The sequence below is a fragment of the Chlorocebus sabaeus genome, chromosome 14, assembly GCF_047675955.1.
Source record: "Chlorocebus sabaeus isolate Y175 chromosome 14, mChlSab1.0.hap1, whole genome shotgun sequence".
NCBI lineage: Eukaryota > Metazoa > Chordata > Mammalia > Primates > Cercopithecidae > Chlorocebus > Chlorocebus sabaeus.
In genome coordinates this window covers 10,330,772-10,354,773 of record NC_132917.1, presented here as the reverse complement: position 1 = coordinate 10,354,773, position 24,002 = coordinate 10,330,772, and the positions used below count along the sequence as shown (strand labels likewise).

The 24,002-nt window shown below is 53.7% G+C and overlaps 1 protein-coding gene across 8 annotated transcripts in view; it reads right to left on the bottom strand.

The window, feature by feature from the left end:
• HPCAL1 (hippocalcin like 1) overlaps positions 1 to 24,002 on the bottom strand; it is a 121,906-nt gene that overhangs the window by 5,140 nt on the left and 92,764 nt on the right. For all 8 annotated transcript variants that reach the window (XM_007971501.3, XM_073022783.1, XM_073022778.1 and 5 more), the window contains exon 3: positions 1,404 to 1,805. In XM_007971501.3, coding sequence (XP_007969692.1) covers positions 1,404 to 1,781 — 378 coding nt within the window. In that variant the 5' untranslated portion in view covers positions 1,782 to 1,805. The remainder of the gene's footprint in view (positions 1 to 1,403; positions 1,806 to 24,002) is intronic.

The following is a 24,002-nucleotide window of genomic DNA, read 5'->3' as shown; positions in this document are numbered from 1 at the left end:
GAAGTGGCTGCTCCTCGCTGCTCGGAACAGTTCTACCAGGGCCTCAAAGTTCTGACCAAGCCTTTATGCGGCCAGTGACAGGCACACCTATTTGCAAAGGGTAAGGGTTAACACACAGGACATGGTGGGTGATTCGTGGGAAGCAGAATTCTTACTTCTGCCACTGTGTGAAGCTAAGAGCCAGAAAGTGGCGACGGAATCAGAGTTCCCCGAGCCCAAGTTAATTTACTCTGACGGTGTGAAAACCATCTACGTGGGAAATGGGTCGCTCACTCCTGAGGCGGCCACTGGTGCAGGAGCTCACCGATTTGATACCCGCTACTGGAGGCCCACCCCTGAAGTTCCCCACCATGGCACGCCCCCCTTCTGAAGAGTTCCATTTTTTTCTTGTTTTATTTCTGGTCTTTTTGGAGGAAGGGTCTCACTGTCACCCAGGCTGGAGTGCAGCAGTACAATCATAGCTCACTGTGACCTCGGACTCCTGGGCTCAAGCAATCCTCCCACCTCAGCCTCTCAAGTAGCTGGGACTACGGGTGCATGCCACTATGCCCTGCTACTCTTTTAATTTTATATAGAGATAGAGTCTCACTATATTGCCCAGGCTGGTCTCAACCTCCTGGGCTCAAGCGATTCTCCAGCCTCAGCCTCCCAAAGTGTTGGGATTACAGGCCTGGCCGTGAGGAGTTCTAGAACTGGATGCTCCTGGGCTCAGGGAGGCACTCAGGGGAATGCCAGGGAGGGGCAGCTCTACTCTCTATTGTCTCTCGCACACCTAGGTACCTGGCCAAGTGAACAAAACTTGGTTTCCTTCTGAAACATGGCCTTGCCTGCTAGAGCTGCATGAAGGCAGAGAGACGCCTCCTGAAGTGACATCTTTCCCATGCTGGGCTGATTCTTGTGATCGTTAATGCTTCAGTTTTACTGGATGACTGTGCATTCCTGGGGACATCACAAGCTATCTGTTGCATTCTCAAATCCAGGGCTTTCCCCAGGTCTTGGCAGGTACCTCTTGCAAGTAACAATAATATAATTCTTGGCCAGGCACGGTGGCCCATGCCTGTAATCCCAGTACTTTGGGAGGCTGAAGGCAGATCACCTGAGGTCAGGAGTTCGAGACTAGCCTGGCCAACATGGTGAAACCTTGTCTCTACTAAAAATACAAACATTAGCTGGCTGCGGTGGCATATACTTGTAATCCCAGCTACATGGAAGGGTGAGACAGGAGAATCTCTCCAACCCGGGAGGCGGAGCTTGTAGTGAGCCGAGATCGCGCCATTGCACTCCAGCCTGGGCGACAGAGCGAGATACCGTCTCCAAAAAAAAAAAAAAGCCCTGGGCTGGGAGCTGGGAGCTGGGAGGGGACCTGGGCCCGCGGTGAGACCCGGGGCCTCGGGCGCCGGTACCTGCACGATCTCCAGCATCTCGCTGCGGCTGATGTAGCCGTTGCCGTCCAGGTCGTACATGCTGAAGGCCCACTTGAGCTTCTGCTCCAGCTTGCCCCGCGAGGTCACGCTCAGCGCAATGATGAACTCCCGGAAGTCGATGGTGCCGTCGCCGTTGGTGTCGAAGGTGCGGAAGACGTGCTCGGCGAACTTGGAAGCGTCGCCGTAGGGGAAGAAGTTGGCGTAGATCTTCTTGAACTCGTCCACGGTCAGGTGGCCGGTGGGGCAGTCCTTGAGGAAGCCCTTGTACCACTCCTGCAGCTCGTGGTCGGTGAACTCCGTGTTCTCCCGCAGGTCCTGCAGCACCTCGGGCCGCAGCTTGCTGTTCTGCTTGCCCATGGCGGCTGGCGGCGGCGACTACACCTGCAAGACAGGAGGTTAGCCGGGGACGCCACGCACGGCCACGGAGCAGGGCTGAGCCATGGGCCGGAGAGACCACATAAGGCCATCGCTGTGCAGGCACTGCGATTCAGCAACTCCCGGGTCCCCCATCGGAAGGCATGCCACTATTTTATGGACCACCAAGAGGGCCAAGAGACCCTAATTAAATCACGACAGCCCACCCTCACACTGCGGGACATATTCTCCATATTGGAGAATGTGGAAATGTGGGGAAAAAATACAACTTAACATCAGTGGAACAGGGCATCATCCGGTGCCCACCAGGGGTTGTACAAGAGGCGAAGATTAAAAATCAGTTCTTACTTTCATCCCCCTCCTCAGCTCCAGGCAAAGTGGCCACCTCAGCCGCATCCCAGACTCTTTGGAGCAGTTCTTCCCTCTTTCAGGCATCACATTATGTTTTTACCTTTAGAATAGGCGTCTAGAAACTTTCAGGGAGTCACCCCCCAACCCTCTTTGTTTATTTGTTTTGAGACAGAGTTTCGCTCTTGTCGCCCAGGCTGCAGTGCAGTAGCAGGATCACAGCTCACTGTAACCTCTGCCTCCTGGGTTCAAGCGATTCTCCTGCCTCAGCCTCCTGAGTAGCTGGGATTAAAGGCACACACCACCACGCCCAGCTAATTTTTTTGTATTTTTAGTAGAGACGGGGTTTCACCATGTTGGCCATGCTGGTCTCGAACTCCTGACCTCAGGTGATCCACCTGCCTCAACCTCCCAAGGTGCTAAGATTACAGGTGTGAGCCACTGTCCCCAGCCTACCCTCTTTATTTTGCCTTTGATAAACTGCCCTGGGTGGGAGGAGGATCTGGAATTAGCTCTAGGCAGTAAATGATGCTCTGAATGGAACCAGGCAAAAATGAGGCACCTGTGGGAACCGGGAACTGCTCTGCTGGAAACCATCCCCCAGGGCGGTTCTCCACGAGGCTTGAATGCAAGATTGATTAACCAGCATTAACACGGCTGCCACTGCACCGCCTCATGTTACTTTCTTACATTCACAGTTAACATATATACAGGGCATGGAAGAATGAGAAATAAGAAGATGTCTCCTACTCTAGCCCCAGTGGTAACCATTTTGAAGTCTATGTTTGTGAATTCCAAACAGTAGGCACCAGTTCTCCATTATGAAAGGTAAGGCAGACCACCCACACTGCCCACCACTTCCTTTCTTCTCTGCCTCCATCCCAGGTTATTTTTTTGAGACGGAGTCTCGCTCTGTTGCCCAGGCTGGAGTGTGCAGTGGCGTGACCTTGGCTCTCTGCAACCTCCACCTCCTGGGTTCAAGCAATCCTCCCAACTCAGCCTCCCAAGTAGCTAGGATTATAGGCGTGCACCACCACGCCTGGCTATTTATTTATTTATTTATTTTTGTATTTTTAGTAGAGACAGGGTTTCACACTATGTTGGCCAGGCTGGTCTCAAACTCCTGACCTCAAGTAATTCACCTGCCTCGGCCTCCCAAAGTGCTAGGATTACAGGTGTGAGCCACCACGCCCGGCCCATCCCAGGTTTTATAGTACATACATGTTTTTGTTTTTACTTATCTTCTCTATATCAATCAATCAATTAATTTATTATCTATTTATTTATTTATTTATTGAGACAGGCTCTCACTGTCACCCCGGCTGCAGTGTGTGATCATGGCTCACTGAAGCCTTGACCTCTAGTGCTCAAGCGATCCTCCCACCTCAGCCTCCTGAGCAGCTGAGACTACAGGCACACACCACCACACCCAGTTAATTTTTTTTTTTTTTGTAGAAATGGGGCCTCACTATTTTGCCCAGGCGGCTCTCAAGCTCCTGGCTTCAAGCAGTCCTCCCGCCTTGACCTCCCAATGTGTTGGGACTACAGCCGTGAGCCAAGATGCCAGGCGTTTTTACTTATCTTTATGACTTTATCTTTCAAAATTACTAACATACATTCACTTTGACCCAGCCATCCCACTTCCAGAAACATCTGATGACACTCCCACCAGTGCAAATAATCTGTGCAGGCGGCCATTGCCTATGGGGTCAGTAACAGCAAACTACTCAGGTGCCCATCTTATGTACTCATAAGAAATAATCTTCAAGGTGTATTTCTATGTGGAAAGAGAAGCTACACAACAGTATGCAGAGATGCAGAGCTTGTTACCATTTATGAAAAAAGAAGACAAACATACGTGCTTGTGTGTTTGTGCTCTGGAAGGGCTTGTGAGGAAAGGATAACATTGGCCGGGGAGGAGAGACGGCTGGGTGGACATGGGCCCTGGGGACTTCTTTTTTTTTGAGAGGGAGTTTCACTCTTGTCGCCCAGACTGGAGTACAGTGGCGCAATGTTGGCTCACTGCAACCTCCGCCTCCTGGGTTTAAGCGATTCTTGTGCCTCAGTCTCCTGAGTAGCTGGGATTACAGGCACGTACCACCATGCCCAGCTAATTTTTGTATTTGTAGTAGAGATTAGGGTTTCACCATGTTGGCCAGGCTGGTCTTGAACTCCTGACCTCAGGTGATCCACTTACCTCAGCCTCCCCATGTGCTGGGATTATAGGTGTGAGCCACCATGCCCAGCCCCTGGGGACTTTTATTAAGAGAGAAGGACCCTTTTCTCCTCCTGGCCAGTTAAGCCCAGCTCTGGATGTACAGCCACAGGAGGCCAGCCTCTCCAACTGCAGTTTGCCCCAGACGAGGACAAACATGGCCCCTGTTTCGTGGAGGAGTTGAGCAATCACATCAGACCTAGAACAATGTGCAGATGGGGGACCCCTGCACCCCCTGGCTCCACCATCCAGGAATGTGACCCACCCTGGGACTTGGGGATGACGCCTGCCAGCATGCTTCAAAGGGCTCAAAAAAGTCCTGGTTCTAACATGCAGCTAGTTCACTTTGGAAACTCAATTAATTCACAAGACGAAATGGCCATAGAGACTTCTACATGAAAAAAAAAAAAAAGGGAATGTAAAATCAAAAGATCACTATTACCAAAATATCTGACAGAAGAGAAAAAACAACCAAGATGCTACTGAGGTTTTTGGTTTGTTTGTAGAGATAGGGATCTTGCTATGTTGCCCAGGCTGCTCAAACTCCTGACCTCAAAGTGATCCTCCCACTTCGGCCTCCCAGAGTGCCTGACAAGACTGCTATCCTGTTGGAAGAGCTCCAGACCTGGCCTGGAGATGTAGGCTCCCTCTGGATTCTGCTGTCACTGACGGCTCTCGGGTTTCACCCAGGTGAGCTCTGGAGTCCTTCCCGTGTTGCCTCAGCGGATCCCAGACAGCTCTGTGTCCAGAGAGCCCCCCTCCGGCTGTCAGTGCTGTGTCCCCCAGAACTGCACAGTGCCCAGGGCATAGCTCACTGGGGCAGTTCCAATTCCTAGGCCAATTCCAATTCAATCCATGATGCATGGGTTGAATCATGTCCCCGCTAAAAGATGCTGAAGTCTTAACGCCCAGTATCTGTGAATGTGAAATAGGGTCTTTGCGAGGACCTATTTGCAAAGGTAGCCTGAGGACCTGAGGGAACCTTGACTGCTGCTGTGCCCCAACGTGGTGGGAACCCTCCTGACCACTGAGTTGAGGGCCTGGGCCATTGTGAAGGACCAGCCTTGCGTGGCACCTGCGGGAGAAGCCACAGATGGAGAGCAGAAGGACAGGTGGAGGATGATGCCTGGCCGGAGGCCCTGCAGCACCCGTGGTGGCTTCTCCTGTGCTTTCTGCCCTGGCCCTCGGGTTGCTGTGTGGGGCCATTGAGTTGGCAAAGACGCACACGTGCACAGCCCATGGAGCTCACTAGGTGTTCACGTGTTACTTCCACAAACGAGTCCCGGTGGCACCGAGCCAGGCTCCAGGGCGCAGGGGAAAGCACTGAGTGTGGACTTAGAGCCAGCGCCACCCATCCATGCTCGGGGGGCCTTGGGGAGGTGGTCAACTTCCTGGAGCTCTGGACTCCCCCCTGAATAACGGAAGGCAGGGTGGTCGTGATGATGAAGAGGAGGCCTGGGGCACCCAGCCAAACCGCATGTGGCTCCTTCACCATGCAGAGGCTTTTCCAGAACCTCCTGTGTGTCAGAGGGAGTGCAGACTGTGAACAAAACTCATACGGTCCCTGCCTCGGGGGTCGACACCACACGGGGAGCACAGCAGTGAGGAGGAGAGGGGAGGTGGCTCATAGGCGGGGCAAGGATCTGGGGGTGGCTGCCCCAGAGAACCCCCAAACCGATAGAACTTGGCAAGTGTCCTAGGAGCGCTTATGAGGACGAGGAATAACTGGTTCTCTGGGAAGGGAGGGATGGGGGTGGGGCACCTGGGAGGTTGAGCTAAGCTGTGGAGCGGGGAATGACCTCTCAGCCCCTCCAGCTCCCGCAGTCAGGCCAGTGAGTGGCAAAACCTCTAGACAAGCAGCTACAGCAGGTTGTCTGAGGCTCCCAGGCAGCGTGAGGGCCACACCCAGCCCAGGGCCAGACGTCTCTGAGTCTGCAGAACCAGGCAGGGGTTGACCCACAGGGCTGTCCTGCTCTGCGCTATGTCCCCCAGAGCACTGAGACTCAAGATGGGGCACCCACAAACCCTGCACACCTCCGCTTGGTCATTCCTAGGCTTCAAAAGGGCGACCGTTTTCCCATCCCTTCATCAGCTCAGCTGCTCTCAAGGCTTTCTATTGTCCACACTCCTCTTAACTTGTGGCATTCTTGCAGCCAGCATCTGGAGGGGAAAACAGGGTTTGTCTAAGGCATCTCTAGTTCAGCCTCCTGTCTGATGCTGTAATAGCAGCAGCGTACGTGCAGAATGGACCAGTGCATGAGGAGGCTTCATTCTGCACCTGCTTGTCCTCACTCCTCACTCCTTTCAGCTGAAACGTGATTATGTTCCTCCCGGCAGCGTGTCCGTGTGTGGTTTAAGGGGATGGCATCGTACTCCTCTCCGGCATGTGGCCAGAGAGAACCAGCTGTGAGCAGAATGAGACAGCTGCTGCTATGGCCTCAACTGTGCCTCCCCCAAATTCCCATGTTGAAGTCCTAACCCCAGGTCCCTCAGAATGGGACTGTACTTGGAGACAGAGTCTTTAAAGAGGTCATTAAGTTAAAATGAGGTCACCAGGGTGGGCCCTAATCCAGTATGACTGGTGTCCTTATAAGAAGAGGAGATGAGGACAGAGACACACAGGGGAAACCGTGTGAAGACACAGCGAGATGGCGGCCATCTGCAATCCCAGGAGAGAGGCCTCTGAAGGAACCAACCCTGCCAACACCCAACCCTGCCAATACCTTGGACTTCTGGCCTCCAGACCATGAGAAAACAGAGTTCTGCAGCGTAAGTGCCCAGTGTGCAGTCCTGTGTTACAGCAGCACAGCAGCCACCCTTGGGGAACTGACCTGCGGCTGACAAACGTGTGTTATCGGTGTCTATGGGGCAGGAGTGATGCCAGGCGCCTGACCTGCTCTCAGCAGGGACAGTCAGAAGCAGCACCCCTGGCCTGTGGGGCCCATTTTGTCAGACACTTTACCTATTAGTCATGCTTCACCACAAGTAAACCAACCCTGGGAGAGCCCCAGAGCCTCTGAGAGGAAAAGCCAGGGCTCAGACCAGGCGGTCTGGCTGCCCTCCCCAGGCCTTGCATGGGCAGCAGAGGGGAGGCTGGCCTGGGCAAGGGTGATGTGGTGATGGACACATTGTTGGCTAATGGCAGGCCCTTTCTACCTGATTTGCACCCCTGCATTTTTCATTATCAAAATGAGCCACCTTCTGTGAAGTTGTAGGCCCTGGGAGCTGAGGATCACTGCCTTAAGAATCCACTCACCTCAATGAAAATAAAATCACTGCTCAGAACGAAGGGAGCAATTTATCCCAGAATGGATCTGTGATTTCTGTTCTTACCGATCCCATTGGACTGCCAAACCCATAACACTTATCTGCCTGAAATCACAGATGTGTATAGAAAGGGAGGTACCAGATTAGGGGCAGTGCCAAACCCAGTGAGCACACTGTTAGTAGATAACAGGCGGAGTGCACCATGGTCTGCTGGGGAGAAGCTCCCTGCATTCCCAGCACCTTCCTGCATGTGTCAGCGGGCAGACATGTGCGCCTGCGGCCTCCTGCCTCACTCAGCACCTCCTCTGGGAGTGTTTCCTACCCTTCATCCTCTCCCAGGTGATGCAGCTGGGCCTGGCACAGGGAGGGTGTCTGTGTTGGGTGAATGGACACTCTTGCTGTGGTTGCAGTTGCTGTGTATACACACATGCACAAGCACCTGCTTTAAGGTTTGGCTAACTTCAGAGGCAGGGAGGTTTGGACAAAGCTGGTATCCCAGTGTGACCCACTTTCGGAATGCAAGGGAGAGAATTCAAGCCTCACAGAGAGGAGTGACACCAGCCAGGAACCTCTGAGCTGTGTCCCAGGAGCCCAAGGGACCTTCCTAAGGCTTTGGGAGTCCACAGGATGGGCAGGGGAGGAGGAAGGACTCTGGGCCTCCGGGCCCAGCACTGACCGGAGCAGCAACCCTCTGATCTGTTTCTGCATCCATTCTCTTTTAAAGAAAGGATTCTGCTGACACAAGCAAAGTCTGATGCCAAGACCTGCTCATCCTAAGTTTCTAGGTCTAGCAGCATAAACACAACAGAAGAATGTGGAGGCAGAAGAGTGTAGGGACCCCAAAATAGTACAATACCTTTGCCCCTTCCTTTTGAAAAAATCCCCACCCCAACAAGGAGAACAAGAAAAAGAAAAGAAAGGCTGTGCCTATGACCTTGATCACATCCACAAGGCAGTATCTATGTCCCCAAGCCCCAACACACATCAGCGGGAAGTGGGCAGGGAGATGGCAAATAGCTGAGCAGGGAGGGGGGCCAGGGAAGAGAAACAGGGCAACTAGGGCCCCAACATTCCAGAAGGGTCAGGGATAGGGGGTCCCCAGAGTCTCAGGAGGTGTGGGAGGCAGAGTCTGAAGGAATGTGCAAGAATACTGCCTGTGCTGAGACCATGTGCTCCTCTTACCCTGTTGCCTTTTCTTCCAGGGCACACAGCTGGACTACATTTCCCAGCCTCCCTTGCAGCCAGGTGGCACCATGTGACTACACTCTGGCCAATGGGATGTGGACAGAGTGATGATGACCACACTTCTGGCCTGGGCCTCCATAACTCTCAGGGCAGCCCTTGCTCCACGTGCCCTTGCCTGCCCTTTCTTGCTGGATACCTGGAAGCAGAATATCCAGGGCAGGACTTGGAGGCCCCAGAGGGCACAGACCCTAAAGCATTTCTCAACCACACTTTCTCATCTGAACCACAGCCACAGTCAATGACTGGCGTGCCCATTTCCCCAACCAGTCATGCGCCTAAAGATGGTGCATAACTGGCTTCGTTCCAGGTGTGCAGGAGGAAAGTTATTCCCTGCACGCCATGATGCCTTCGCTGTGAGTCCTTGATTCCCTCCTGGAATCCGGCTGAGAAAGGCTGTGAGACGAAAGAGCCACTAAAAAGAAGAAACTTAAGTCCTTGCGTGACTGCGTGGAATAGAGCCTTCGTCTCCTGCGGTGACATCCCACTGCCACACATCAGGAGACACCACTTCATCGGGCCAGAGATTGGCACTTGCTTCTTACAGCAATTAGCCACCCGTGACCAACACAGAGCCCTGTCCTGCGCCTCAGCAGTCAGGTAACCACCCCTACCCCAGCCCCATCTCCCAGGCGGGGCGGGGGAGGAATCTTCTCTGGAAAGACGCTGGACAGGAGAACAACAGGCCCAGAGGAAGGCTGGTGAGGAACCCACAGAAGATGAATGAGTTGAGGGAAGTCCGGCCTCTCCAGTCTACCTCCCCACCCTGAGCAAGCGGGTAGCCAGCCGGGATCAGCCCCCCAGCAGGGGACTGGAGGATCTTTCTCCAGGGAAGTGGAAACTTCAGCCTGTCCTTGGGGCCTGGTGCCCGGCTAGGTGCTCGGTGTATTCCAGGCTGTCGGGCCCTCTGAGTGCCGAATCCTGGGCTGAGTGCTGGGATGTCGGTCCCCAGTCACCAGCTCCCTGAGGGGCTTGAGTTATGGTGTAGGTGTGCCCAGGATGGGGCATAAAAAGTGAATAAAATGGTGCTCCAGAGGAGTCACTCATTCCCGGGGCACTTGGCGGCTTGCCTAGAACAATGGCATTTGGAATCACAACTGAATGACAAGGAGGATTTCAAAGGCTACAGGAGGCCCGGTCCCCATAGGCCACATCCAGGGGAGGACGCAGTGAAGATTCTAGGAGCTGCAAAGTGGGGTCACTCCTGGCTAGGTCACTCCTAGCTCCACCTTAGGGACAAGGGACCGAGGCTTTGGTGGAGTGGTGGGCTGTGGACCCAGGAGGTCTGAGTGGAGAGCCCACCTCCTTCCTGTTGTCCTGTAACCTCCCCTGGGCCCTTTCTGTGCCAAGACCGTGCCAAGACCACAAGCAGCCGCAGAGGCCGCCCAGGGTGCTGCCGGCTGGTGTCCAGCGCTCTCCTCACCCTTAGACTTGCTCACCAGGACAGCTTCGCAAGATGGCCTCCCCACTGGAACTTTTATGAAACTGGTAAATGGAGTCCCTGAATGCCAAATGAAGGTGACGGCCACACACACGCTCCCAGTCACTCACTGGGATGGCCAGCGTGTGCTTATTAACAAGGGCCCAGATGAAACATGTCATCTGAAGGACCTCATGTTAGCTCTCTCCTGGAGGCTGTCGGGCCCGACGCAGGCTGCCTCACTAGAAGCGGGGGACGGGGGCGTGCTGCATGCCACTGTGACCCCTCTGTCATTCATTAAGCAAAGGAGCCAACCTTATTGGTGCTTGGCTGTCTAGTAAGACGACTGAGAAAAATCTAGCCTTTCTGCAGAGACAGAAAGCCACCACTCACGTTTCCCGGCAGAAACGGCCACCTGGCTCCAGTAATTAGGCAAACCCAGCCTTTATTTCTCAGGAAGTCTTACTTTCATCTCCGAGGAGGATGGTGGGGTAAGGAATGGGGGACCCAGGGGAGGGCAGTGTATCTGAGAGCAGAGCCATCTCCTGCTTGACTTAAAAAGATTCATATTCAAGCAGCGCTCGGATCAAACTAGTAACAGTTGTCTGAGGGCATCAGAGATGATGTTTTAATTCACGGTGATGGAAACACGGGAGAGGGAGTTAATGCGTCACTTAGAGCCACCGCTTTGGTTCTCAGTTACCCTGTTATTGTTCTTAATCTGCTAAATTGTAAAAAAAAAAAAAAAAAAAAAAAAAAAGAAGAAGAAGAGGAACAAGGAAAGAAATGTAAACATGTAGCTGAGGAGCCCTGTGAGGAATAGTTAACCCAGAGTCAGTACTGCTTGTACATTAAAGCCTGTTTAGTGGCATAATTCTAGCAACTGCTCAGTGAGGCTCCTGGGAACCGATGGCTTGACTATCCTGTTACTCCCACCTCAGTGCCGGCTGACGGCATTGCTTGGCATCTCATCCCATCGCTCCGAGATGCTTTCATCAGTCAGATCTCCGAAGCTTGCCAGGCCAACCAGACTCTGAGATGCTTTGAGGGAAGGCAATCAGAGAGGTGGGGAACACCAAAAGCTTATGAAAGACCCAGGCTGGCCTGGGTGCCGTGGCTCACACCTGTCATCCCAGCACTTCAGGAGGCCAAGACAGTGGATTGCCAGAGCTCAGGAGTTCAAGACCAGCCTGAGCAACATGGTGAAACCCTGTCTCTACTAAAAATATAAAAAATTAGTTGGGCGTGGTGGCATGTACCTGGTAGTCCCAGCTACTCGGGAGGCTGAGGCAGGAGAATTGCTTGAACCCAGAAGGTAGAGGTTGCAGTGAGCCGAGATCGTGCCACTGCACTCCAGCCTGGGCGACAGAGCAAGACTCTGTCTTTAAAAAAAAAAAAAAAAAAAAAAAAAAAAGCAGTCTCAGGAACTTAAAAAAAAAAAAAAAAAAAAAAAAAACAGTCTCAGGAAGAGACTGGAGAGGCGCTCGTTGTGAATTTCAAGGAATCAGAGGGCTCAGCCCATTTGAGATGAGAGCTTATTCTGTCTGGGGTGGAACAGGAAGGTGGAAGGCAGAAGGGGCGGGTGGAAGGCAAGCAGGTCTGTGCTCTTTCTTATCTAGCACCCATCCCAGTTCTTTCTCTCAGTGACCGCTGGACCCACACAGCTCCTGCAGCTAAGCCCCTCTCCTAGGGCTGACTGCATTTTTCAAAGCAACTCGGGCCTGTGTCTTTCTTTCCTCCAAATAAGCAAGTGAGTCAAGTTGCCTGCAGCCTTCGCTTCCCGGTAGTTCTCCAACGAGGGGCCAGTTCTGCCCCTGGGTGATTGCGGGGAGGCTGTGCCGGCTGCCAGGACCCAGGTGCAGGCAGGAGCCGATGCATCTGGGACCATCCAGGCTGAAGTGCGGCTGGGCCGACACTAGAGGGCGCTGTTGAACAGGCTCCCAGGGTCTGAGCGGAGATCCCGCCCCTCTGAGGTGCCTCCGCCTCTCCACCTATAAGCTATCGCTGCTTTGTCCACTACGGTCACCACCAGCCACACGTGGCTAATGAGCACATAAACGGTCGCCAGTCTGAACTCATATATATGCCCCTAGTGTAAAATACACGCTGGATTTTGACGACTTCATGTGGGAAAAAATAACATAAAATATCTCATTAATCCTTTTTCTTTCTTGATTACATGTGAAATGGTAAATGATACCATTTGGGATCTAATGGGTTAAATCAAACAAGTTTTAAATTTCATCTTTTTTACTTCTCAGTGTGGCTATAGAAAAAGTTACAATCACATAGGTATGTGTCTCCTACTATATTTCCCATGGGCAGTGCTGGGTAGAAGTAGCATTCACTGGGTGATACCAGGGACCCTGGATCTGGGACCACCAAACAGGGACTCTTCAAGCTCATTAGCCTCCTGTGGTATCCTTTATTTATTCACTCGTTAGTGCCCTTGAATGAAAGATCATGGTGTTTGTATTTCACAATTACCTGTGAGTCCCACACGGTTCTCTTCTCAGTGGAGGGCTAGCCTGAGAACGCTGCCAGAGGCCAGCTGCAATGAGGACCCCAGGTCTGACCCTAGTTAAGGAATGAGGCTGGTGGGGAGGGGTTGCAGAAGGAAGAGGTTCCTCCTTCTCTTTGGAGCTGGAACAGCCAACCCTGCTGAGTCAGATCCAGGGAAAGAGGAGGTTAGTAACACCTCTAGAGTGACAGTTCCAGGGTGTGCCTGCACCTAAACCCAACCCACTGACCTACAGCTCGTTTCTGGAGGCCTTCCTGAAAGCTGTTGCATCACGGTGTTTTGCCCACTGGATGGGCTCCAGGCCAATGACCTGTTGTTGAGAAATCCAACTGAAACCTTCATGACTTCTTACCCATCCCCAGCCTCTTAAACTCCTCACAATTCCTCAAAGCCTTATAAGAAAAACATAACATACAAGAAGAGAGAGAGAGAGAGACCCAGCAGGGCATAGAAATCCCCTCCCTCCACCCATCCCTCCTTCTTTTCCACCCTCTCAAGGCTGAAATGCCCTAAATTAAGCTGGCGAGAAGGAAGAGGTGGAGAAATGAAAAGGGAATCCCCAAGAGATGTACTTTCCCTTGCAGAAACTGCTACTGTGACAGGAAGAGGAATGTGTGGGTGGCTGTCCCTGCACTCCTTGTGCCTCTGCAGATATAAGTTCACCCGTGTGGCACACTCGCCTCAGCCACCCAGCCAACCCCTACTCATTCACCAAAGCCCAATGCAAAGGCCACTCCTCAGGCATGCCTTTCCCAGTCCCTACAACTGCTCTTCCCTTTGAATTCCAAGAGCATTTTTCTAGTATGAACTCAGCTTTGGACACATCACTTACTTGTCTTTTTCCTTCATTAGACTGGGAGCTCCTGGAGGAAGGAGAATCCTTCATTTGTCCCAGTTGGAGAAGCTGCTCAGCGTGTTCCAGCCTCAGGGCCTTCGCACCTGCAGTTCCCTCCACCTGTCTGCTCTTCCTTCCCCTCAGTGTCTGCCAGGCTCACTCCCTCCAAGTTCATGACCTTGCTCAACAGTCATCCCCTCCTCTAAGGCCCCACCTCAAAGAGCATCCACCCTCACCCTCTGGTCCCTCACCCTGACCCCTTTCCCAGCATTTCCTGCCACCTGGCACTATATTTACAAAATCTCTTGACTGTCTGCCTCCTTTTGTTCACCACTGTACCCCCACAGGGCCCAAAACAGGGCTTGGCACACAATTCAGTCAATATGTTTGAATGAATGGTTGTGTATTCCAAGGGCCTACCATAGTGCCTGAGCAAATGAACAAAGGAATGAGTGAGTGGTTCTTTTCCTAGGATCCCTCTTGCTCTAACATTCTGTGACTCTTCCAGTTTTAGGAATGGCTGGAGGAAGGTCAGCGGTTAGGATGGTCAAGTGCTCTGCTCAGATTTGAAGCTCCAGACGGCACATTCAGACTTGGTATTCTGGAAATCTCCATTTTCTGGCATGGAAACAGCTGTAGCACAGTAGAGCTTTGGGGGCATGCCAGACTTGGGGGTTCCATTCATCAAACTGGTGCCAAACTCCTTCCCAGGTGAACACATCCCAGTTCTATGGTCCTCAGCCAGGGGGGTGGGGGACAGGATGGGGGACTTCCTGTTACTGTTCAGCAAGATCATTCCCTGGACCTGTGCGGCATCATCACAGAGCCAACATCACTCCAGCTTGAGTCTTTGGGGAGGAGCTCTTTGAGCTGCCTCCACAGCAGAGAAAGGGAGGTGTGTGAAGCAGACATACATGAGCCTCTGGGGAGAGCACGGAGAGACAGGAAAACGGAAACGCCCAAGAGAATGCTCCCATTCCATCCAGAACCCTAACTCAGCAGGAAAAGGAAGCTCAAAGGCAAGACCAAAATGAGGCCACAGACTTTCTGAAAGCAACCCCCGACCCACGTACGACTGTCCCTGTGACAGTTCCATGTTTCTATAGTGGTGGAGGGTGCCGGATGCCAGGCGGGGAGCAGAGCTGTGTGAGGGCCAAGCTGGAGCGAGCCTGGTGGGAATCTGGGTGTGGAGTACTGGCCACAGAGCCTGGGACTTCCTCTGCCCCCACCCAGCATCTCGCTTTGAAGGCGAATTTGGGGCTTTCAGTGACAGATCCCAGAAACACCAGGATGCAGGGGGTGGGGTCTCTGAACTGGTTCCCTCACCCACACCTCAGTGGTTCCCGAGTCCCGTTCCATGCTGGGTGTAGGCACACATGGATGGATGAGACACAGGGACCCTTCCTGGGGCTCCTTGAAGTGGCTCCCCCCACACACGCCCATGAAACAGCGGTGATGGGCATTAAGAGACTTAATGTGGGCCCAGGAGCTCGGGTGCAGGGCACAGAGGTCAGCTGGGATGGGACAGAGCTGAGGGCTGAGCCAGGGCTTAAAGGTTCCAGGAGTTCTCCAGGTGGGACAGACAAAGGAAACAGTGTGTGCCAGGGCATTCGGGCAGCAAGCACTGAGTCCTGTGGCACTCAAGCCCCGCACGACGAGGAGTCCCCACACGCCACAAAGGACTCTTCCAGTTTCAGTAATGCTGGAAGGAATGACTGAAGGAATTAGTGCGGAGCATGACTGTGGGAGAACGCACGGTGATGACAACAAGGAGGAGTGAAGGGGAGAAACAGTAGAGGCTTAGCGTGCCCACCTCCCCACTACCTGGCAACGCTCCATAGAACACTGAGAATAATTCTATTACGGTTCAATCACATAATAAAAGCTCAAAAGTTGAAACAACTACGTGAATCGCCCAACCTCCCATTCGCAGGGACTTGGTGCACACCGCAAGCTAACTGCTCTGTGGGAGAAAATGTAAGAGGGCACAGCAGGCTGGAGATCCTGAGGCTTTAGACGCTCCTTCGTCAGTCCCTCTAGATGTGACCCTTCGTGCAGTCAGCCAGAGCTGGCGGGGCGCTGCTCCCTGCCCGAGGCCCCCACCCTGGCTTGGCTGTGCTGATGACGCCTGGTGATTTGGTATGCCAGCCCCCAGGCGTCTTGGAGCGCATTCTTCCTGGCTCTTTGTGCCAGCTGCAGAATGACTCAAGCACTGACCCATGCCTGGGTGGGAAGATCCACGCGTCAGATGGCAGAATCCTGTCTGCAAATTCCACCCTGATGTTCCGGGCCAGGAGGCGAGCAACAGCTGTTCCCCAGGGAACCACGTCTCACCCTAGCAGGGGCAACACTGAGACTACAGGGCCAAGTCTGCTGTCGAGTGCCTGAGCCTGCCCGGCCAGCAGCCCGCACCCAGCACACCCTGGAGGGGCCGTGGAGGGATAGGCAGCTCTTCCAGGGTCCCGGAGCCACATCCTGGAGTCAGGCCAGGCTGGGCTGGAGTTGCCAGTGTCAACGCTCCAGACCCAGCCTGTTTGCTCCTCTGTAAAATGGCACCAGAATGCCAGCTTTGGGGGCCTGCAGCCAGGATGGGGGTGTATATATGAGGGGTGCAGCTGGAAGCAGCCCGCAGACCCAGGGGCCCCACTGGGGGCTCTGCCCAGCCTGCCTTGTCTCCAGCCATAGGGTCCTGGCTGTCTCAACTTCTCTGGGCCTCATTTTCCTTGACTGTAAAATGGGAATAAGGGTCCCTGCCTGCAGGTGCTACTGAGTAGTTGTGAGGATAAAGGGAAATGGAATTTATAAAAAGGAGTGCCAATTGGAAAGCACCAGTCAGATGCCTGGGGTATTGGAGCAGCTTTACAAGAAAGACGGCAACCTTGGGAGCCGATTCCTGACACTGAGCACAGCCTGGCGGGAGGTGGGGGCTGCGGCCTGGGCTCGGTGGAATCTCTGCACTGCCTGGCAGGCCCTTCTTGCTCGGCATACCCCAAGCAGCGGCATTAAAACCTGGTCCCGAGACCCAGGCGGGCAGAGAGCCTGGGATCATAGTGGCCCAGACACATCCAACTGGGGCAGGGTGAGCGAAATTCCAACTCCTGTTCTTCAAAGAGAAAATAAAGAAAAAGGACAGAAGAAGCTCAGCATGCCACAGCAGGGCAGAGCCCAATCAGTCCAAGATGCAAGAATGGCCCAGCCCTGGGACAGCAAAGGGGCCCAGGATCTGGGGGCTGCTCAGCGCCTGCTGGGCGTGGGAGTGAGGTCGGGGCTGCCTCAGGGCATGAGGTCCCTTCTCTCATCTCCGGGGAGGTCTGTGGCTGCTGACTGCTTTGGGTCTGTTTAACAGGGAACGCAGCATCCTGCTGACCAGCACAGGCTGGGCTTTCTGCAGGATTTGGCAGACAATGTAGGAGATAGTCCCAGACTTACCCGGAGCACTGGGGCTGATACGTAAGCTCTGCGGGGCTGGGAAAACACTCACCCAGCAAAGACAGGGTGAAGGGCATGCCAGGAGGAATCCACAGTGTGCTGGGAGGCAAAAGGGCATGGCTGGAAAAGGGCTCGGGGGGACATAGCTGGGGAGGAGGCCAGAGTCTGGCTGAAGTGGGAGGTCGTTCCAGTCCCAGATTTCATCCTGGGGTGCTTTCAAAGTATGCAGGTGTCAATGACACGCAGGTCCAAACTTTTGGGGAGACAACCACCAGCAAGTAAGTTGTCCCTGCTACAAACCTCTGGGCTGGTACCTCTCCATGTACCTTCATGGGTAATAAATGGACAAATGATAGACGACATTATGGAGCAATGTATATAGCAATAAAGAACAAACAGAATATGGAACAAATGGGTAGATTAACAAATGCAGAGTGTGGGGAGGAGAGGCAGCCAGGAGAAGGAAGAGAAAAATACCATCAAAACCTAGGAATTCAGACCAATTACTTGAATGGTAGTTCAAATTTGTAAAGTCCGAATCAAAAAAATACCTGAAAAATTGCCTCTGAATTCTTTTTTTTTTTTTTTTTTTTTTTTTTTTTTTTTGAGACGGAGTCTCGCTCTGTCGCCCAGGCTGGAGTGCGGTGGCGCAATCTCCACTCACTGCAAGCTCCGCCTTCGGGGTTCACGCCATTCTCCTGCCTCAGCCTCCCGTGTGGCTGGGACTACAGACGCCCGCCACCGCGCCCAGCTAATTTTTGTATTTTTAGTAGAGACGGGGTTTCACCGTGTTAGTCAGGATGGTCTCGATCTCCTGACCTCGTGATCCGCCCATCTCGGCCTCCCAAAGTGCTGGGATTACAGGCGTGAGCCACTGCGCCCGGCCACCTCTGAATTCTTGATCAGGTAAGGACTGGAAAGAGTGGGCATTTGTAATGAACGGATAAGAACTCTTTGTTGGCCGGACTCGGTGGCTTATGCCTGTAATCCCAGCACTTTGGGAGGCTAAGGTGTGCGGATCACCTGAGGTCAGGAGTTCAAGACCAGCCTGGCCAACATGGTGAAACTCCGTCACTACTAAAAATACAAAAATTAGCTGGGCATGATGGTGGGCACCTGTAATCCCAGCTACTCGGGAGGCTGAGGCAGGAGAATCACTTGAACCCGGGAGGAAGAGGTTGCAGCGAGACAAGGTCACGCCACTGCACTCCAGCCTGGGTGACAGCAAGACTCCGTCACACACACACAAATAACTCTTTGTTATGAGGGCATCATTTTCTTTTTTTTTTTTTTTTTTTTTTTTTTGAGACGGAGTCTCACTGTCACCCAGGCTGGAGTGCAGTGGCCCGATCTCAGCTCACTGCAAGCTCCGCCTCCCGGGTTCACGCCATTCTCCCGCCTCAGCCTCCGAGTAGCTGGGACTACAGGCGCCTGCCACCACGCCCGGCTAGTTTTTTGTATTTTTAGTAGAGACGGGGTTTCACCATGTTAGCCAGGATGGTCTCGATCTCCTGACCTCGTGATCCACCCGCCTCAGCCTCCCAAAGTGCTGGGATTACAGGCTTGAGCCACCGCGCCCGGCTGAGGGCATCATTTTCAACTGCAGAACGGAGCTGGAGGCCTGGGTGGTGGCGGCTAAGTCACACACCCGGACGGCTCTCTTTCCTCATCAGGGTTCAATATGCGGTTGGACAGTGTGGCCCCTGAGGTATGAGCTAGCTCTAAAATACATCCTCGAGAAAAAAATTTAAAAATAAAGAAAAACAAATACATAAATAGAAAACTTCTTCGAGTCCCTCCCCAGAGGAGGCTTCCAGAGCACCTGAGGAGCTGCTCACTGAGCCAGGACTGGTGTCCCTCTCCCTGGACCTTGTTCGGCAGACCCAGCTGCCTCGCTCCTGTCTTAGTAGATGGTAAAAAGCTACATTTCTGCCAGGTCCCTGCTTGAGAAATGACTAAACTCTCAGTTCATGAGCCCCAAAGGAACTATTTCCAAATGTTGAATTCATGTGTCCCAAATGAATGGGGTTTGGCCACATTGTAATGTATCTTGGGTGGAAACCATTTGTAAGAAATACCATTGTAAATGTTAGACTGAAGAGGTGTTTGTGAGACACGTGTCCTCCCTGGGGTTTTGCGCAGTCTGCATGGCTCTGTCTGCAGGGCAAGGTCCACCCTCTGCCTTGCTGCCCACAGCTAAGCTTAAGGTGGGAGGGCTCCCAGGTGCCTGCCTGGTGTCCACACCAGCGCACCCGTCAAAAACTTTTTCTTTAATTCTCTTTTAAATTTGGAAGGGAACCTCCAGTGAATCGTCACATGTATTATTTGATTCATGTTTAATACCTCTGGGAAGCAATAAAAACAGTAAGTCATTCTTAATAAAATGGCATCAGCCCAGCTGAAACACTAGGCACAGGAAAGGTGATGTTCCAGCTGCCCTCGGTGGCCCCAGCAGCTACAGTCTGGAGTTAACTGTTGGCAAGTGACTTATCCATGATCACCCAGGCATCTGACTCATAGACACTGTGTTTATAATCAGGAGTGGAGGCAGCTCATAAAAGCCACTCTTTGCTGTCTTTAGTCTTTAAATCACAGCACCAGAGGCCACAGATTCTGCAGGGAGAGTTGTGGCAATGCACTCACCCATACACACACAATGTAATCAACACGCACTCACGGAACACCTCTTAGGTTCAGGCCACAGTGCTAAGCACTGGGGAGACACCGAAGGGTAAAACGCCCTCAGAGTGCTTCCAGTCTGGTCAGGAAGGCAAGACAGGAACTCCTTCTTTTTCCTTCTCCTACCAAGGTTCAGTTCCTGGCCGGGCGCAGTGGCTCATGCCTGTAATCCCAGCACTTTGGGGGGCAGAGGTGGACGGATCACCTGAGGTCAGGAGTTCAAGACCAGCCTGGCCAAGATGGTGAAACCCCGTCTCTACTCAAAATACAAAAATTAGCCAGGTGTCGTCGTGGGCGCTTGTACTCCCAGCTACTCGGGAGGCTGAGGCAGAGAATCGCTTGAACCCGGGAGGCGGAAGGTTGCAGTGAGCCAAGATTGCACCAGTGCACTCCAGCCTGCGTGACAGAGCGAGACTGTCTCAAAAAACAACAACAACAACAAAGGTTCAGTTCCTACTCTGAGCCTGGCGCTGGGCTTGTGTGCTGGATGGCAGAGGGAGGCAGCATTCCAACATGGACCAGCAGCTTCAAGCCTCCAGCTTCCCGGCTGGGTCCCAGTTCTCTCCTGACCCTTTCCCAAGGACAGAGAGCTGGGTTCCATTTACCCAGGGTGTGGCTAGGAATAATCCCATAACCAATTATTAGCACAGTGCCTGGAACACAGGAAGTACACAGTAATTGTTTGACAAGAGGCAGGAAGGAAGTCAAAGAGGGAGGGAGAGAGAAGGTCCGGCTGATCTAGGGGCTCCTTCCAGACAACCTCCAAATCCTCTGCAGATCCGGCCTCGGAACAGTGGATCTGCAGCCCCCGGGGCACTGTCTGTGCATCCTCCGACAGGCCCATCAGACACATTCTAACCCAGATAGTCTCTAGCCTCAGCAAAAGAGCCAGTTTCCCAGAGACCCTCTGGGGGCCGAGGAACATCCAAAAGAACAGATATTTGCTAAACATCGTCTATGATCCCAGCGATTACTTCTAAGCTAAAAATTTGCACATGGGGTCTGAGAAGTCCAAGAATATTCTAGGGGGTAACTGAGAGAAAATATGTAATCGGGGCTGTCCCAGAAACACCAGGCCCTGTTCCTGGGGTGGTGCTGGATGCCTTGGGAAGGGGAGAAAAGATCACTGTGGACTCCACAGTGACATGGGTGGGGAGGAGCCTGGCTGGCTCGGACCCGGCCTGGAGACCCAGGGCCAACAGGCAGCAAGGTCAGGGGAGTGTCCTTGTGCAGCCTCGGCTCTGGCTACCCATGTGGCTGAGCAGACTAGCGGGCAGGTCAGCCGCCCTTCCTTCCACCTCCGCCTGGCATCTCCCAACCAGATGGGGAGCCTAGGCTGGTCTTGCTCCTGTGGGATCTAGATACAGCCCCTCACACAGAGCCCGACACGGAGCAAATGCTCTGGGGACGCTGACGGCCAGGATTCCCCGACTAGGCACCTGGTGGTTCTGCCGAAGGGCCAGGACAATGTCCCCAGCCCTCCACTGATTCCAAGGCAGATGAGAATGCTAGGTTGTGCCTGCCTACAATGTGTGTGTCTGTGTGTCTGTGTGTGTGTGTACGTGTGTGCAGGCACGTGTCTGCCCACAATGCTTGTCAGACAGGATCTGCTCTCCGTGGCTGAGGGCTGGAGGGGACGACCACAGGAAGTGATACTGCCAACTCATCCCAAGTCACCCTAAATATAACCCTCAACGTACAACACAGGAGGACTGTCCCTTCCCCGCTGCCTTGCCTCATGACCAGTGTCCGCCTAGGAGGGCACTTCCAGAAAGGCCGCTCAGATGGCTCTCTGAGACGCCCGCCTGGGATCCACAGCCTGGCCAGCACTGGAGGGGAGGCAAGCCTGGGGTTCTGCTCTTCTGGTCCCAAATCTCCATGGCCCTGTTCATCTAACTTCTTCCAGAAGAACTGTTGGCTACACAAATGACTATGAGCAACAATGATCTCTTAAGCCTGGGAGGAGGCGTCCTTATTTAAGGGACACAGAGGGCTGCTGTATAGTGGGACTCTGGCTGCGCTGAGATGCTGCTCACACCTGTCTTCCTCAGTGGTCGGGGTTGCCAGCGTCCTGCCCTCAGGTGTGACCCACCACGACCTGGTTGAGACACCTGCTCGCCCCCTCCTTGCCACGGGTGTACATCTGCCACAGGCCCTTTGCACCAGCTGCTCCTTAGCTAGAAGCACGCCCGTCCCTGGCCTCCTGCAGGCCTTCGGTCAGCTCCCATCTCAGGAAGGCCTTCCCCAAGCACTCTATCCAAAACTGACACTCATTCTTTATCCCCTTTCCAGCTTGATCCTTTCTCTCATTTCTGTTTTATTGAGTTCACTGTCTGTCTCCCTTTGAGTGGAGCTCAAAGTCCTTGGGGCCAGGTTTACTCTGGCCCATTCTCCATCAGAAGCCCAGAGCCTGGAAGCTTGTCTGGCACAGGGTGCGTGCTCCATGAACCCACCTCAAGGGAAGGAACGCGTGAGTGTCTGGGGACATGGAGAGGGAGGCTGGTAGGGGAGGCTGAGACTTGAGCCTTAGTATGCAGGTGCTGCTTCTCCACTGCCCAGGGAACAGTCTGCTGTACACGACCGAGGACCAGGGCAGAGAGAAGCGGAAGGCCCTTCCACTGCCCATCACCTGACCCACAGCATCCACGGCCAACGGTGTGAATGTGCTGGAAAGTGCCTTCTGACCCCAGAGTCCCTCAACTCATGGTGGTGGTGCAGAGATATTATTTGCTGTGCGTGCACTGAAATGCCCCAGGGGTCTGGGGATGGGAATGGACACCTGGGACCACCTCGGACCACCTCCTCCACCCCCTTCTGATCCCTTCACCTGCTCCCGCTTCTTGACACGGGTATCAGCCTCAACACGACCTGCCGGGCCAGGCGCCTCCCCTGTGCACCTGTGCTGACAGTAGCCTCGGGCCAGGACACTTGTATGCAGGTGACATCCAGGTAGCACGGACCCAGATGTTCCCCCACTTTCCAGCTTCAGTAAGGCTGGTGGATGGAGAATGAATGGGTGGAAGCGGCCCCTTCGCATGCGGTTGTGTCTATTTTCTTCTGAGAAAAATACTTTTTTCTCAGCTAACCACCAGCTAACCGGCTAACCGGCACCCTGAGGCTGAGGGCCCAGCCTGGAAGTCTCCTCCCAACCCAGCAGCCACTCTGGCAAGGAGAAGGCGGAAGGAGAAATCCCCTCCCTCAGGAAGAGGAAGGCAGGAAAACCCACCCCACACATGGGATGCAGATCTGAGGGCGGGGCAGGGGACGGGCAGAGGGTGGGGAGCTCACTTTGTCCTGGAAACACCACGTGAGTGCCTTGGTGCCCAGCGGGAAAGCAGCCATGCCTGGGCTCTGCCCTGGGCCCTGGGCCCTGGGCCTGACCGACTGAGGGACTCACATCTACCAGTGCCACAGATGGAACCCGCCACTGGCACCTGCCCTCCACCCCTCACACAGCCCAGAACCCCCTCACGACCACTGAAATTAAGATAGTGACGCTTTAACAGGTTTCGGGTCCAAATTTTAGCCTGGCTGAGCATTTAAAGGTGGTTCCTTCTGAGTGGGAAGAGGAAAATTATAAAGAGCATCTCCCGCATCTAGGGCCAAGAAAATTCCAGACTTTTGGAAAGCGACTTTGTATGAGGACTTGGAGGACTTCAATCCTTATACAGGACCCTGCCAAACTCACCAGATACAGGTCGGTGATGAGGCCTCTCATGGGCTGGGCATGGCCAGATGGGGCTCTGTCCCCAAACGTCCCTCCCCCAGGTGTCCCCCCGGGAGCCTATGACAGCCAAGCCTTGCCACATCCATGGCCCCAACTGATGCTCGCAGTACGCAGGAGCAGGTGGGGCAGGGTGTTGAGTGACAAGAGTCACCATAATAGTCATAAGACCACGACAGGGAGGAGGGAGAGAGAGGAGGAGCTGTGGGCAGCCAGGTTCTGCCAGACCAGATACCATGGGGACACTTCACTCCAGGTCTGATCTTGCATTGACCCTTGAGAGGGCATTTTTATCAACCTTCCTATGCACGAGATTGGAAGGGGCTGTGAAGAGGCACAGCGAGAATCACACACTCTCCAGCATCGCACACCTGGTTCGTCGCTTGCAAACAAAACCAAACCCTCAACGATGGAGAGCAGCCCCACGGCATGGCTGGCAGGCTCTCCAGACCTGAGGGCAGCCCCGGGACACGGTCAGTCGGGACTTCCTGTCTTGGGAGCTGGCAGGACGACCAGGGTCATG